Source organism: Lepisosteus oculatus, chromosome 8, assembly GCF_040954835.1.
Source record: "Lepisosteus oculatus isolate fLepOcu1 chromosome 8, fLepOcu1.hap2, whole genome shotgun sequence".
Lineage (NCBI taxonomy): Eukaryota > Metazoa > Chordata > Actinopteri > Semionotiformes > Lepisosteidae > Lepisosteus > Lepisosteus oculatus.
Genome location: NC_090703.1, coordinates 4,636,340 through 4,653,223, shown reverse-complemented (window position 1 = coordinate 4,653,223; position 16,884 = coordinate 4,636,340). Strand labels below are relative to the sequence as shown.

At 37.6% G+C, this 16,884-nt stretch overlaps 1 protein-coding gene across 1 annotated transcript in view; it reads right to left on the bottom strand.

The window, feature by feature from the left end:
• ttc6 (tetratricopeptide repeat domain 6) overlaps positions 1 to 16,884 on the bottom strand; it is a 39,826-nt gene that overhangs the window by 13,435 nt on the left and 9,507 nt on the right. The window contains exons 9-26 of the mRNA XM_015350559.2: positions 16,514 to 16,615; positions 16,025 to 16,117; positions 15,260 to 15,672; positions 14,234 to 14,726; positions 13,377 to 13,506; positions 12,626 to 12,801; positions 12,197 to 12,333; positions 11,716 to 11,885; positions 11,059 to 11,179; positions 8,579 to 8,729; positions 8,135 to 8,217; positions 7,827 to 7,903; positions 6,749 to 6,906; positions 5,313 to 5,447; positions 4,722 to 4,871; positions 4,022 to 4,162; positions 1,153 to 1,266; positions 327 to 446 (exon numbers count right to left, since the gene is read on the bottom strand). Coding sequence (XP_015206045.2) covers positions 327 to 446; positions 1,153 to 1,266; positions 4,022 to 4,162; positions 4,722 to 4,871; positions 5,313 to 5,447; positions 6,749 to 6,906; positions 7,827 to 7,903; positions 8,135 to 8,217; positions 8,579 to 8,729; positions 11,059 to 11,179; positions 11,716 to 11,885; positions 12,197 to 12,333; positions 12,626 to 12,801; positions 13,377 to 13,506; positions 14,234 to 14,726; positions 15,260 to 15,672; positions 16,025 to 16,117; positions 16,514 to 16,615 — 2,964 coding nt within the window. The remainder of the gene's footprint in view (positions 1 to 326; positions 447 to 1,152; positions 1,267 to 4,021; positions 4,163 to 4,721; positions 4,872 to 5,312; positions 5,448 to 6,748; positions 6,907 to 7,826; positions 7,904 to 8,134; positions 8,218 to 8,578; positions 8,730 to 11,058; positions 11,180 to 11,715; positions 11,886 to 12,196; positions 12,334 to 12,625; positions 12,802 to 13,376; positions 13,507 to 14,233; positions 14,727 to 15,259; positions 15,673 to 16,024; positions 16,118 to 16,513; positions 16,616 to 16,884) is intronic.

The following is a 16,884-nucleotide window of genomic DNA, read 5'->3' as shown; positions in this document are numbered from 1 at the left end:
CGACTAAAGCCTGGAGAAGCCTAATGTCTGCATGAAAGCCCCCTTCCTGAGATATATTCCATAAAAAAAATTCTAGGGCATTGATTGTTCAGGAAAATTAGTGTAAACTCACAATTGGAATTGTGATATTATCAATTATACTTTGAAATACAATTGTACTATCACAAATTATATTTATATTAAGTGGTTATATAAGGTCATATTTTTTCTAAATTACATTATATTGTGTGTGAAATTTAAAAAATAAAGTGATTCATTAACAGGCAAAATAGTTAGATGAATGTTCAGTTGAAAGGATCTAACAGGAGGATAAGAAGTCTACTTACCTGGAGGGCATTGTGGTAGTCATTCAGCTCGACATACAGAAGGCCACGATTAACCAACACCTTCAGATCTATTTCTCTCCTGCTTCCAAGAAGCTGAACGATTCCATAGTCTCTTAAAGCCTCAAATCACAAACAAGAATAATACAATATGTTCGATTGTTGTTTATTGTTGTGTTTCATACAAAGATGCAAAATACTGGTGAAATTCCTCGTGTTTCTAATTCTCAAATATCAAGCCTTGCCAAACTATCACTACCACTATCCTGATTTAGAAGCAGCTCTTTTGTACATCACAATCTAGGCAGTAATTTGTGTCCTGTGAAGGAAGAAATTTGCTGAACTCAGCCTTTATGAAATCACATTGTAGCAGCTTATCTATGCCAGTTAAGGGTATATATATTTATCTTTATATATGTACAGATATAAACTAGTTTGTGTTAAAACAAAACCCTAAAAATAAAGCAATGTAAAATAACAAACAGGGTGCTACATTTCTTATGTAATGCAATACTGAATTGAAGGCTATAGAAACTGAATGTGGTTTATAGTTTATTTCCAAGTTAGACTGCATCTTTTGTTAACAGTTCACATGTCTTCTTTAACAGTAGGAATAGAAAGATATGTCTGCCTGTGGAAACGTGTGAAAACAAAACTAAATCATAGTTTTATGAGTTTTACAACTCATTTTGTGACATTTAAACAAAATGTTTTGTGATTTTAAATGGCAGGACACACACTTGTGTAAACTTAAAACTTCTTTAAAATTCTAAGCAAGGAAAATGTAATATAATGTTTCTACAAAGAACATGATACACAAAATACTTACATTTTTATACTCCTTCATTTCCTGGTAGCACACACCCCTGTTATAGTAGGCAAGGGAGCACATCTTGTCAATACTGACGGCTGTGGTTAAGTCCTCCACAGCATACCTGTATACCTGGAACAAAGACAAACAGTGCAGTGTTTTTAGATCTTAAGTTAAAATGATACTAGCAAGATGAAACAAACAAGTCAACAGATCGAAAAGGGCTGTGCATCTGTGCATCCTGGCCCTCTGGCTGCTTTTGGAGACAGATGTGCCTCCTCCAGCTGGCAGAGACGCTGTCTGTTCGGCTGCCTGGGCCTGTGTGAAAAAAGGGGACAGGCCTCTCATGGCATAATGGTGGAGGGGAGACAACACAGACGCTGGGTTAATGATGCTGCCTACTGAGGGGTGTTGACTTATTACAAATAAGCAAAACCGCAGGTTCTCAGTTTTTTTTTAACCCAACATACTGTACAGATCAGAATTTATTTGATTGAAAATCCCAGTAAAGGTACTGTGGGCATGTCCTGTATGTTGGAAGAGTACTCTTGGGTGCGCGTGACTGATGTGGTTGTGACTGTGGCACTGAGCCCTTGTGACTGCTCCTGCTCAGTGGTGGCTCCGAAGTTACTCCTGGCAAGTAAATCAGTAGCTAAAAAGTCTGTTTTATGAGGCTGGAGGGAGACTCAGATACCCTTGGCCCACAAGTGGTTGCATTATTTTAAATAAATCATCCTTACAGAAAGAAACACAGCTAGACCACATTCTGCTAGTGCAAACACGACATCTGCCTGGACAGCTGCATTATTTTTACCAGAATTCATTCATTATTTCCCCTACGCATTCCTTCTTTTTGCCCCTTCTTGTGAGCTCCCATGTTTTGTATGGATTGATGTACGACACCTTGAACACAATTTAGTCTACATGAAAATAAAAAGCAATTTTAGCAACTCCTTGCGCAATATTTAATCTTCTAGCACTAAGTAAAGCATGTTTCTGTTTTCTTAAACATTTAGTTAAACTGTGAGAATCATTTTAAAAACTCCTGTCAGAATTATTTCTGGAACGAGTGCTACGCAGGTGTTTCATTATGCTTGGAAGATTGCAACACAGCAGCATGATATGAACCAACTGCGGCAGACTGGTCGTCTTTCAAGGCCAGAGCAAGACTGATGAAGGGAAAACTACTGGTGCCTCACTCCATACACAACCCAAAACACACTCGTGTATGCTAATTTGTATCCTTCTAGTAAAACCCTAAATCTAACATTTTGATTTTTCTAATAATAATTATGTTAGATGCTGACCTTAATAATTAATTATCAAAGTTTGTGTCTATTATATTTCTGTGTATATATATATTTCTTAGAAAATATATGTTTTATAAGGAATATCCTTTAGGGTTTTAAGAGCAGCCTGTTGCAATGAATTAAGAGAATATGAATATTAACTAGCTCTGACCATTTCACAGTGCTGAAAAGCACAACTGTCTAAATATATTTCTAACTCCAATTTCTGTCTATACAGTCAATGTTATTAGCCAAGGACAGCTGTTTTTCCTTTTTCCTTCCGATTGATCAATTAATTAAAGAAAAATGTATTCACCTCAACAGGAATATTCAAAAACACAATCTCAACAGCTCGAGGTATGCTAAGTATATACAAGCAGCTGATATGAAATACTATAGTCACTTATCCATCACACAAGCAGCTATATCACCCTGCAGCTCTTAACTAGCTACCCACTGAAGCTAATCAGGGTTGAGCCTGGCCAGTACCTCGTACCTGGATGGGTGACCTCCTGGGAAGCTATGGTTGCTGCTGGAAGTTGTGATACTGGGACCAGTGGGAGGCGCCCACCCTGCGGTCTCTGTGGGTCCTAATGCCCCAGTATAGTGGTGGGGACACTCTACTGTAGTGGGTGCTGTCTTTCGGATGAGACGTTAAACCGAGGTCCTGACTCTCAGTGGTCATTGAAGATTCATCGGCATTTCTCAGTAAGACCAGGCAAATATCCCGGTGTCCAGGCCAAATTACCCCCCTCGGCCTTTACTGTGGCCTCCAAATTGTCCCCTTGTATGATTGGCCTGCACCTGCCCTGCGATGGACTGGCGTCCTGTCCAGGGTGTACCCTGCCTTGCGCTCGTGGCTTGCCGGGTAGGCTCCGGCTTCCCACAACACCGTGTGGCATAAAGCGGTTTGGCCAATGACATAACATGACTAATCCATCACATATACCAATTACATCTACCTGACTCACTGGAGAAGTGACTCAAGGATGTGTTCCTTGATCATTAACATAATTTGCATCTCTGTAATCATCCATAAAGCTAAAAGGTCTCAGGATTGTAGGCTTAAAACACTATGACAATGCAACAAAAAGAACAATTCAAATGTCAAAGACCTTTACATAGTTGTGTTTGAGATTTTGTTTTTCACTTTTGGGGAAAAAGTGTACATCAAACCAATATATTTGTAGCAATCCTCAACTTGTGATTTATTTGTCTTTTATAAAAATGTATTACTTTATTGTAAAGCACTACAGTAGGGTGTATAATAGCAGCATCTGAAATTTCATTTGTAAATAGGAAAATACTGCTTCAAAACATCCTCAGAGTTCTTCAAAAATGTGTTTTTGTCACTTCTTGTCACTTACATTTAAGTATAACTGTCAAAGGAAAATAAAAAAGGCAATTAAAAAAATATTTATGCTCTGTAAATATATTGATATTGTTTCGTGCAAGAGATTTTTTATTACTACAGAAAAGGATTCAGGATTGATTCCTAATTTGTCTGACTACGTTGACCAGTTTTCACCCAATTAGGTCTCAGCAGTTAAAATAATGTGATAGTAGCTGAGTTTAATGGCACAACTCTTTGATCTTACCTTCATGTAGAATTTCAGCACACCTCTGTAAAGATATGCTCTCACACTCTTGGGCTGGATCTTTATAGCTTCATTGCAGTTCAGAATAGCCTTTGAGTAGCGCCCCTTGTCTCCATAGAAAGCAGCACGACTTAGATATACCTTGAGAAAGATATTGAGGAAATAATTTATTTTCAAAATAGGTTTAACTTCAGTTTACCAAATCCCTGTGATAAAAAAGCAGTATCATACATCTCTAATTAAAAAAAACATGGTTATCTTTATAAAATAGCATAACAATAACCTTCTTGTTTTTTTCTGACAAAAGGTTTCACCAAAAAGGCAAAGAAATAGCCTTGCAATAGTTTACAATTATTTATCTATTCTAAATAGATAAAAAATAGATTAAATTAAATAGATCTAAATAGATTAAAACCAAGTCTACATGTAATCTAAAGGTCTAACGGGTCTTAAATGTTTAAAACTCCATTGCAGTTGGTAAACCAGATCTCAGAAGCTAATCAATACTGGGCCTGGTTACATTTCTAAGGAAAGCCTTGCTGATGCTGTAGGTTGTTGTGGTATGCCAGTAGGTACCACTAACCCCCCTTGAACCTCATTTCCATACTGATGCCACTGTATGCTTCAGTTCACTGTATGCTGTAAGTTCAGTTATTGGAAGAAAAGGACTAAGCATTAAAAAAGTATTTTGTTTTAGTACCTGAAAAAGGTTGGGGTTGATTGAAAGAGCTCGATTGAAATCCTGTACACTTTTCGATTGCTGAAGACGCATCCGACAAAGTCCACGCTGGTAGAAGGCATCTGCATAATCAGGGTTTATCTTCACTGCATTACTGAATGCTTCCAGAGCCTGGAACAATAGGTCACATCATGCTCTGCTTCGTGTGTGTGAACAAAAGAGAGGCTCTTCATACAGAAGGTGTGAATCATTATTTCATGAATGTCACACTTTACTGATGTGTTTATCTAGGTCAGAATTCTTTGTGAGAAACTTTAATTATTAGGACTGTTTTAAATGCAATGCCAAAGGACATAACAAGGTCCTGTCCAGAGGAAGACATGCTCCCTGCTTAACCCACTGAAAAAAAAATCCACTGTTTATGTGTTAACACTACAGTATGCTATGTGTTGTCTATCTGGTGTATTGCAGCCAAAAAATATATCAGATTATTGCAAAAGAGCACACCTTGCATTCCTTACAGTATAATTTAACAGAAAAACAAATAAAAGAAAGAAAATAATATTTTTTTATGCTACCGGAATTATGCTGTAGGAGCAAACATCATCCTACCTGTAGTAAATTGACCTGGGCCATGTAGCAGAGGCCAATGAAGTAAAACACTTCAGCAGCCTCAGGTACAGTACACAACCCATCTTCATTGGGGCACAGCAGCATCAGTACTTTTTTGAAACTCTCGACTGCATCCTGTGTTAAAATATATTATAGAATATATATATATTGAAGTAAATAAGTGAAATAAGTAATAACTGCATGATATGAATTTTAAAAACAACCTTACTTTTTACTGTTAACATTTGTACTAGTAATAATAATTGCTTATATAGCGCTTTTCTGGACACTCCACTCAAAGCGCTTTACAGGTAATGGGGATCCCCTCCACCACCACCAGTGTGCAGCCCCACCTGGATGATGCGACGGCAGCCATAGTGTGCCAGAACGCTCACCACACAGCAGCTATCAGTGGGGAGGAGAGCAGAGTAATGTAGCCAATTCATAGAGGGGGATTATTAGGAGGCCATGATTGGTAAGGGCCAATGGGAAATTTGGCCGGTTACACCCCTACTCTTTTCGAGAAACGCCCTGGGATTTTTAATGACTACAGAGAGTCAGGAGTCGGTTTCACGTCTCATCCGATGGACGGCGCCTGTTTACAGTATAGTGTCCCCGTCACTATACTGGGGCATTAGGACCCACATGGACCGCAGGGTGAGCGCCCCCTGCTGGCCCCACTAACACCTCTTCCAGCAGCAGCCTTAGTTTTTCCCAGGAGGTCTCCCATCCAGGTACTGACCAGGCTCACACCTGCTGAGCCTCAGTGGGCTGCCAGCTGTGAGTTGTAGAGTGATATGGCTGCTGGCTGTAGTAGTAGTAATACTGTGAGAATGCAGAGCAACACGGTACTTTGAAGTGCAAGCTGCAAAGCAATGATTGAAATCAAGTTTCACAAAGCGGTAAGATGATTGATGTGTTGTAAAAGAAACACACCTCAAGAAAGCTTTGATCAATGCAGCAGACACATATGATGAACCTTTAAATTTTCCCGTGCTTCTGTATGCCTTTCTAAATCCGACAGTGTATGCCACTCTTAATAAAATAAATTTGTATAACACTGCTACGTCAGGGCAGCAAGAAAAACGAGATGTTTAAGCAATGTGTTGCATTAGCAGTGCTAAAGGCACAGTAAAACAAGGATTTTATGGCCACCCTGCAATAAAATATAAATATGTTCTTGAATTTGGCAAAAAACTCTGAAACAAAACAAACTGAGGATCCATTCATTGAATGGAGGTCGGTGTTCTTTAATCTACAATGTGAAACAGATTTTCTTGCTCATTGTATTTCAGACAAAGAACCCTTACTATAAAAACTTTAGTGCATAACTTCATCTTAGGAAAGCTTTGTTACCGTGTTTCAACAAAGAAAGGAGGAGTAAGTAGGAAATAATTAAAGAGGAACAGACAGACAAAGACAGATTGCTAATGTACCTTATATTTCTTGGCTTTCATCTGTGTTTTTCCAAGAAGGATGAAGATGGGTGGGGTGGGACGTGTTTTTGTGGTTGTGGCGAGACAGTCAATAGCTTTTGTGTTGTTGTCCAGGAAGGAGTGGACTGCTGCCTGCTGCACAGGACATGAGCCTATAGCTGGTGACAACACAAAACATATGTTTAACATTTCTTTCTCTGCGGTTTTATATTAAGCCAAAATATATATATATTTTTAAATATCCATACATATATAAACTCTTAAATTGACCATCTTTCAGTATTATGTCAAAATAACAATATGTAAGTGTTAAGGCGTTTAATGTGTACACACACTTCTTTGTATCAATAAGGTCTCCTGTCATGAAAATCAATTCACTTTTAACTTATGTTCATAGTTAGAAGGTATGCTTCCAAGAAATGTAAAGAAAACTTTTTTCATGCATAATGCATAGCGCCAAACACTCACACATGAAGTGCATTGAAGGTGCATTTAAACTCTTTAATGAAATGTCTTTTGAAGCAAAAACAATTTTACAATTACATTTTAATGACTCTTTAAGTGATAAAGTGACTGTTTAAGTACTGTATTAGTCTTTCTTTAGTTGATTAATTGATTAATATAGTGCCTTTATTTAAAGTATTACAGTATAGGTATAGGGCATAGAAAACGTTTCACTGTTGTCAAAGACAGGGGGTTCATTAACTAACCACAGTTCATTTCAGCTACCCTATAGCTTTCACCACAGTGCCATCTAGTGGCACTGAGCAACTGGAGAGCGGTGAGTGGAGGCTCTGGACTGAGAACTGAAAACGTTGTGGGCCCAGTTCCTGGGTGGAGCACAACCATTGTACCTTTGAGCAAGTTACAGATTTCTTCAGCATGAGGCCCAGCTGCAGAAATGTAGGTCATTTTGGATTAAAGCATCAGGAAAATATATGAATAACAAAACTTCCATTCGAGTACTGTTTGTAAGTACAAGCAGCTTGAACAATACTTTTTTTGTTTGGCTTGTGAAATTCCTCTAACGGTAGATCGGTTCTTCAGAGACTGCTCACACACTGCAATACACCTGTACCTTTATTCATTTCAGCAGCATACTGGATACAGAAACTAGCCAGCTCAAATTCCTTCATGTCACACAAATACTGGCCCCTGGAATACAGATACACACATGTGTATGAAAGAACGTTTTTATCCAAAATAACATACTGCAAAAATATTATCACGATAGCCAATGATAATACGACTAACATACTGTAATTTATTTTTAAACTTGTGATTTTTAATTGAAGGCAATTGTTAAAAATCTCAAGTTAATTCCTTTATTTGGAATGGTTTTTGGAGTGTTTTTGGCATGTACGAATGCTTGTCCATTTTTCCTACCTCATTATGTAAAGATGCTGTGCATCAGGCTGGAGATGGATAGCATGCGTTAAGTCTTTCAGTGCTCTCTGTATATCATGCACCTGGCCATTTAAGAAACACATACACATTTTCATTCAAGCATTCTTTAAACCTCATTCCATAGATATGATGCTTACATGCTAAAATATTGCAATGCATACCTGTTCCTTTCAACAAACAGTAATTTTGGCAATCAAATGCATTATTCTCAATTAAAAAATTATGTATTTAGAAAAAGTGTCATGAAATAAAATACCACATTTGTTTTGCTTGTGTAGGCTTTAGGGGTTAATTTTCTTAATAAACGTATAATTTATCAGAGACACTATTTAAAAGGTAAAAGCAAAGCAGTCCATAAAAAAGTAACAGTTAAAATGTAGACTAAAGCACTGCCTACTTTTAACAAGTGTGATAAAAAAATACCTTGTGATAAGCTTGAGCTCTACAAATATATGCTCTGATGTAAGTAGGATCCACTTTTATGGCATTTGTGAATCTCCGAATTGCCTCATAATGATGGTCCATTTTCAGCATGTAGACAAGTCCCAGGTTTACATGTGCAACAGGAACAAATCTAGTTATAAAAAAATTGGAATGATTGTTTCAGTCAAGGAAGCTGTGAAACAGCAGCGTAGATTACCATTAACTAGAAACACAAAAGTTAGGAAACAGCCTTAGAAACAGAAATGGTGAAATTAAACAATATTAGAATATAGCCTGAATAAATATAGTAGTTATGCCTGTAACACATTAAAATACTAATATGGCCAAAACAAAGAAAAGCAATATAGATATGTGACTATCTATGTAAATACCTAGTTAATATTCCCTGCATTACAGCAGCATTACCATCATTATACAGTGTGACCTCCTCAGACCTCCTCAGACCTCAGAAGCTAAGTAACAATGGGGATTGGCCAATACTGGAATGGGAGACCTCTAAAGAAAACCAGTTTGGTGTCGTGAATGGACCAGAAGGAGGCAATATTCCTTCTGGATACCAATTTCCTAACCATACCCCAGGAAAGGTCAAAGGGGACACTGTACTGGAGGTACTATTGATGAGACATTAAACTGAGGTCCAGACTATCTGGTTATTAAACATCCCCTTGATACTATTGGTCAGATATGCAGTGTCAACCCTGGTATCCTGAATGAATTCCACTCTGGGTTTGTACAATATGGCAAATATACTGTAGTTCCCCTTTATCTCAGGGGGTGAATTTAATTCAGGGAAAGTAATTTCTCACCACACCAGCTGATATGCTATGTAGTGGGCTACTGGTGCATAATGGCTGCACACATGTTGCTTGAGTAATGGATGGAGTTGGTCCCCTCTTATATGTAAGAGAGATTTTTGGCATCCTTTGCAATGAAAAGTGCCATATGAGTGAAATTTCTTATTGTTATCATCATCCTGTTCCTAAGGCATAGGGAATGTTAGCATGTGCTGGTTCATCAGTTTTCTCTGTTCTCCAGATTATATAAAAAGCCCTGGAAAAAGAGCAGACTTCAGGTGATGAGGATTTTCACCTGCTTTAGTGGTGCATGTTGTCTAGCTGTGAACTAACTGCAACACACCAACTACACCGCCTACAATAGCCTAATATCTCCAAGTGGAGAAATGATCACATTATTTCAAATAGTAAAAGGGTGACACATTCTACATTAAATATATTTCTTTCAAATATTTAAAAAACACATCATCCGGAGCAATTCTTAATTTTATTAACATTACCCAACATAAAGAATTATAGTAAAGATAGTGCCCAAGAATATTTTATATATAATATTTAATATATACATTTTTGCCATGTCATATAGTTGAGTAGCTTAGACAAATAAAACCTCTGTGTGGAAATTTCCAATTCAGAAAGTCTTTGTTTGTTGCTAGGTTTTTAGCACCAGCACTTTAAGTGAAAATGGGCCTTTACTTTACACTAATGGAACTGATACAATTCTTCAGTCTTACGGGAAGTGCACTGACTCATTACATTGTTAGTGTATTTTTTATCTTGTATTAAAAAAAGAAATGTGAAGGATGTCTGAGCAGCACATAAGGTTTCTTTAGTGCTAGACGTCTTTATGGTGGAGTGTAATTAATTATTTATGAAGCATATAAAAAGCACAGCCAAGCTTATAAAAATACAATATGATTCAAACACAGCTGCAGCAAGTAGACAGCAGGGGTCCAAAATCCTTCAAAGTACCTATCGTATGGAAAGAAGAGAAAAACTGCTGCAGATGAAATTGTTTTCCCCCAACGTACTTGTCCAATGTTCTGAAAACCATATTATAATGAAGAAAAATCTATGTATTTATCTGTGAAATGCAAAATCCTGAATGTGAAATAATATAATGTAAGAAAGGAAATTTTCCAATTTGGAATAATCACCTTTTAAATTCACATGAATCTAGATAGCTTATTAAAATTGTATTTTGAAGTTATATTATATTGTTCCAAGTGGACTAATGTGACTCTTTGATACTGCTCAAACCCACTTTCTGTTGAATACGCCTCATATTGAATGCTGTCTGGATCCTTAATGAAAACATGTATTCTCACTGCTCCAGACCCCAGCTTTCACAGAAATGTTCATTCTCAAGATCGCTTGGCAACAGTTCTTTCCTACAGATTTCTTTTTGCGGCTGTCAGTTTTTTTGTAACACACCTAAGAACTATCTTACATTCACTTCCTAATTTCAGCAATGTGAAAATCCTACCCAGGAGCCCAGTGAGAAGTTTTTATGTACAGTACGTGGAGAGTTTTAGAGTTTCTTAAATCTCTTCAGATTACATTGTTTGAATTCTTTGTTGACCAGTGGGCTGCTCATGAAATGGACTATGCAAAGTCAGATTTAGAACTTATTGAAAAGAGACATGGAAAATATTGTTCAGGTACCTGTCAAGCCTCAGCACATGTTCAAAGTCACAAATAGCCTGAGCCCACTGACTGTAATCTGTGTAAAGAATCCCACGGTGGAGGAGAGCACTGAGGTTTTCAAAGCTGTCGTTGATCAGAACTGGAAAAGTAAAAACAAAACATCAATAATTCGCCAGGAAGTAAGGTTTGAAGGAAGTGGAGACCTTATGCGGCCATTTTTAAGACTGTTTAAGAGTGAAATTTCAACTTTGTATTTTTCTGGGGTTATGCTGTCTTCCCATGTCATTAATTAGTAACTTAAATTGGTAAATGACTGATTCTGAGCTGAAAGCTCCTAACTTGTAATTTTTGAAAAGCTTTATTTTCTTAAACAAAAGTTTTAAGTTAAAAGTTATTAAGAAATGTTACTAGAATACACCCAGGCATTCCAATGGTTCACTGCATTTTAAAATAATAGGAAACCAAAGGGAACATTTATGCTAAAATACTGGTAAACAAAGTTCCAGAAGATAGCTGAAAGAGCCAGTTCAGCCTGATCTAAACTAATCACAGCAACACAAAATGCCGGATTTGAAACTTTTGGCAAGCATTTAATTTGGCTTGTCCACTGTTTTTTCACATGTGCAGCACATCTGCCTTTTACTCCATTTGAACCCTTTACACACTCCTCCATACCAGAGACACTGAGGTCCCTCAGTGCCATCTCAGGGTGGATCTTCCTCAGCAAGCAGCCTCTGTAGTAGAAGGCCACCCAGTTGCTGGGGTCCAGATGAGCTGCTGCAGACAAATCTTCTATGGCTTCTCGGTATTGGCACAACTTGGCATATATTCTCCCCCGGTAGGTCCTAAAATATTTTTTAATTCAACCAATCAGCCTCATATATGGATGTTATTACAGTATAACAAAACAGACAAAAAAACTGACATAAATAATTTTCCCATCAGACAAAAACGTATTTCCCATGTATTATATCACGCCTGGGCAAACATGTTTGATGACGTGACGAGAAACAAATCAGAAAACTGATTTATGCCACCCGTCATTATGTGCAACATCAATGTATTCTGGATAACTTCATGCAAGGATGTAGCAACAACCAGTAACAGTAAAAAAGTTTTTTTTTAATGTTTTGATTTGTGAGGACGTTTGCCTTACCTAGCTTGGGCATTGTTAGGCTCCTGCTGGAGCAGGGCTGTGAAATCAGAAAGAGCTACCACCCAGTTTGAAGTGCGAAAGTAATGCAAGCCATGAATCATCAAAGCATCTGTCCTTCTGGGATTGATGGTGAAGGTCTGAAGTATTGAACAAACAATAAAAATTATTCCAAACAGGTTTCTAAAAATGGTTGTCTTGTTAAATAAACATACCTTCTTTGAAATGTATTGTTCCCATGGTTACTCTTTTCTTTACCTGCATTTAAATACTTCTCCTTTAAAAACTAGATCTGTTTATCCCGGTGTGCTAAATATTGCCAATATTCTCTCCCTCTTTCTTCCTTTTCAAATACAGTGTATGACTCACTGAATGACAGTGGTTTTAAAAAGGTGGTTTGTTACACTCATGATAAAATACGAATTCACTAACCTTCACATAATCTTCCATTGCTAGTAAAATTTCGTTTCTCTTTTCATACATCTCAGCCCTCCGAAAATAGTTCTCGTCGTCTTCTGGTCTGCATTTAATTGCCTGAGTGTAATTTATTATGGCCAATGTACTGTCTCCTTTCTTTCGATAAATTTCTGCCTTTGATTTATAGGCATCTGGAACATAATGAATAATACATACTGCAGCAAGAAAAAGATCAATTGGAATTGAAAGTCTGGATATGAACACTAAAATTGAAACTCAGATAAAACAAAGAAGGACTGATAGCATCACGGGTTAAGCAATTTATTATTTCTTATAAAACATATATTTTGTATGTAGAGTTCATATGATGAGTTTGTATGTTCTCTCTATGATTCTGTGAAGTTTGTGCAGGTGCGCTGTTTGCCTCTCACCTCCTGAAGACATGCCAGTTAGGTTTGACTAGCTATTGAAAATCGCCTCTTTATCTGCAATAGAGTCCAGGTCAAGAGCAGTGATGTTCTCTCAGTTCCACTTTGGGCCCTCTGCCTCTGAGATACACTCCAGTTTCCTGTGACATTCGCCCTGACACAGATGCTGTTTTCTGATAATGGATTAATTTACTTACTGTGTACATATATTGTATTTTTACAGGAGCTAGACAACTGCATATATTCATATCAGGCCAGTTTAGCAGATAACTGATGGAACACAAGATTGCACGGTTTTCTAGATTTTCATACACAGTTTGTGGAAACAATTAACTTACCTGCATGGGTCTTATTGTGCTTTATTATGAAATTCAGGTCATCCAAGGCCTTTTCAAGGTTAGTCTTTAGCAAATGAATGCTATGCCTATGCCAGTATGCATCAAGCAAATGTGGCTCTATTCTTATTGCCTATGAAAACACACAAATTAAACCAATTTTTATCTTTTTTATACACTTATTTTTGTCATCTTAATTCTAGTAGGGGGGATTATGGAGCCTTTACTACTGATTGCATTTTGTAATTATTTCAAAATAAACACTAAATCTTACTTTTATTAAATATCTTTGTGAATCTAAATCTAATAACTTATAAAAAAATAATGTATAAAAATATTTGGCCCAAATACAGTTCATTTTTTTAAAGCAACTTTTCAAAAACTACATTTTTTTAACCCAAATATTTCAGGTTCTTTGGATAAATCATAACTTTGACAGCACTTTAACTGTGTGTTTTGCCTCAATAGCATGAGTAATATATATTGTAACGCAACGGGGGCTCAGGCGGGCGCCCTTGCCGCATTAGGTCGGCCCCTGCACCGTCCGGGGCTCGAACCCGGGACTTCCGCGTCTCTCTGCAGCGACCTAGCCCCGTGAGCCAAAGAGAGATCTCTCCACAGCCCAGTAGCTGTGGTCCTGCTATCACAGGGAAGGGCGGTGACGTCACCCGCTCTGGTACGCCGGCTCTTACACAGCGCCTGTCGGCCGTAAGCGTTACAATATATTGTTTCAGCATGGTGCCCCTGTTATTCATATTAGCCAATGAATAACAATGTTCTTTAGCAATGACTATATCAGCAATGATCAACAATGTAAAAGGATGACATTTTACCCTTAGCCAACATGAGAAGATACTTACTGTATTAAGATCTTCCAGTGCAAGGTTAAGATGACCTAGTTTTTTATTGAGAGCTCCTCGTCGGCATAAATGGATGGCACTAGATAGTTCCTTCTCTGATATAAGCTGTGTGAGCCTCTCCACTTCAACCTGTAAATCGGCAGTAGTGACTGCCTCATCGAGGGTAGAGGAGAGGTCCACTCCTTCTGGCACTGGCACTTCCCTGTCAGCGTGAGATTTGTCGTTGGGGTTTTTTATACCCAGCAAGTTGGGCCTGAAGTAATCCACTCCGGGATGTTCTTCAGGTGGGGGAAACACTTCGTCGAACCAGGTGTTCCAAATACTCCTCGCCCACTCTCTAGGAACGATGTTCCTGGGGATTCCTCCTTGATCTTCAGCAAATTCTTCAAAATCCAGCTGCAGGGGAAGACTGGGTCTTCTAGAGTGCCGGATCTTCTCAGGTGCCCTTAAAGAGCGATCTGTTCTCCTCTGCAGCTTGGGCAAAGACTCGGACCTGTATCACAAAACAGACAAAAAAAGACAAGTCAGGGACAGGGTATCTATAAAGTTATTTTATTCATGTTATTTTTTATTTCTCCCAAATCATAACCTTACAGTGGAATAAGAGAGCATAGTTTTTGTTTATTTATTCAATTCCAAGCAAACTTTGGAAAGGCACTGAGCATAGCTCTATATGTACGTACTTTTTATTCCACTGGCATATTTTAAGGTGTGGACAATACAGTCAACTCCATATTTATCCTGAATTTATTTATAGAATTATCATCATTTTCAATGTTTATTTTATATATATGAATGCTATAGAGTGCAGATTTGAAGATATGTGTTTATGTAAGAATGAGAGAATTTAACTTAGTGAGTACCACTGAAAATCCCAAAGTCTTCCAGATATACTGTACGAAAAAAATTAAATTAGGAAGCATTCTGTTTATCACAGATACATTTCTGTATTTTATGTTGAGACTTCATACAGCATGCACGATTTAAAAGTCTCTTTCTCACATACAAATCCATAAAAGACAGAACCTTGACAACATCCTTGGAGGTTGGTTAAATTTCTCCTGTACAAAACCTAGCTTTTCGGGGCTAAGCTTCTTAGTTTCTTTTTTGGCCTTCTTCCTTGGATATATGATGTATTTCATTCCTGCTTTCCGTGCTGCATCAGATGGGGAGAGATCTTCCTTCTCCTTTCTTTGCACAACTAGGACTTGACCACTGGCAGGATCTGGAACATCTGCTTGGACCAGCTGTGTTGACGACGTTTCGTTCAAAACATGCACTGTTGAGGTTTCTACTGGGGTCACCGTCTTAAACTGAGCGAACTGCCTCTTTACAGCCTCCAGTTCCTTTGTGACAGCTTTAAAATCAGCGGCCACCTTCAAAAGTGTTTCTGGCCCTGTAGAAAGATTGGGAGCCGACTCGGACCTTTTCATTACAGTCTGCATGAAAGGGAGCAAGAACAATGTAAGACTTAAAGTTTCCTTTTCCATCTGGTGTTTGCTTTATTGGTAATAATAAATAAATATTTTAAAAAGGCTACAATTTAAATATGTATTGTTATATGGAAGATATATTATGTATAATCATATATAATATTATATAACTATGTTATATACATATCATATGTGATTGTTACACATACGTGATTGCTCACAACCAGCATATGGCAATCACTTTGTGATTGCTTCACAATCTGATCAATGTGCTCTCTTAAATTCTAATACCCTACTCCTTCCTACCCTCCCATGTTGTAAAAATGATAAAACATAGCTAATGAATATCCTACTATACCTTAGAACCACTATCCAGTAAAAGAGGCAGAGAGGTTTCTTCAGCTGAACTTAAATTCACCATGGATCTGCAACTTCGGAATAAAGTATTCTCCTATTGGTAAAAGAAGATATAATAATAATAGTTTTTAAACTGCTTAAAGAAAACAGATTTCATGGGAGACAAAATGAAGTGTATATGATTATTGTGCTTTAAACTGGTGCACTTAAGACTGTGCCATTCATCTGATCCATTAGCTGGTTAATTTACAGTATCTACAATACTTCAGGTCAGAATGTGCTCAGTTCTCTAAATCACTAACAGTAAAATCTGATGGAGCAATTTGTACAAAGACTAAGTCTGTACTAGCACATAAGTCATATGTCTTCTGGAGTAAATAAATGTACTATTCTTTTATCAATAAAAATGTCAACAGCTTACTTCAAGTGTTTCCTCTATACATCTAAATTAAAAGCTAATGAAACTAAATAAGATCCATAATACACAGACCATTGAAGCTCTATGTTCCACATTCAAAAGGCTGTAGTCTGTTTCAATCCTGTCTTGCAGGTCACAACAGAGCTCTTCGCTCAGTACAGTGTTTCTTGTTTCCTGCAAAGAAGCCACAATAAATAAGAATTTGCTTCAGGAAAGTTGTAGTTCAAAGGGGGGGAACAGCAGGTTTTGGCTTGGGCACAACACCCTATGAATTACAGGCGGTATATTTCAGTGAATGTAGTCTGACATTTCTTAGCAGCTAGCTCTCACTTATATCGTTATTTCACTGTGCAGCTGAAAACAATTGATTATTAAGGTGAAAACCAGCTGTGTTTCCTTTACAAAATTAATACGCTGCATGTCTCTTAAAGTCAAACTTAAGA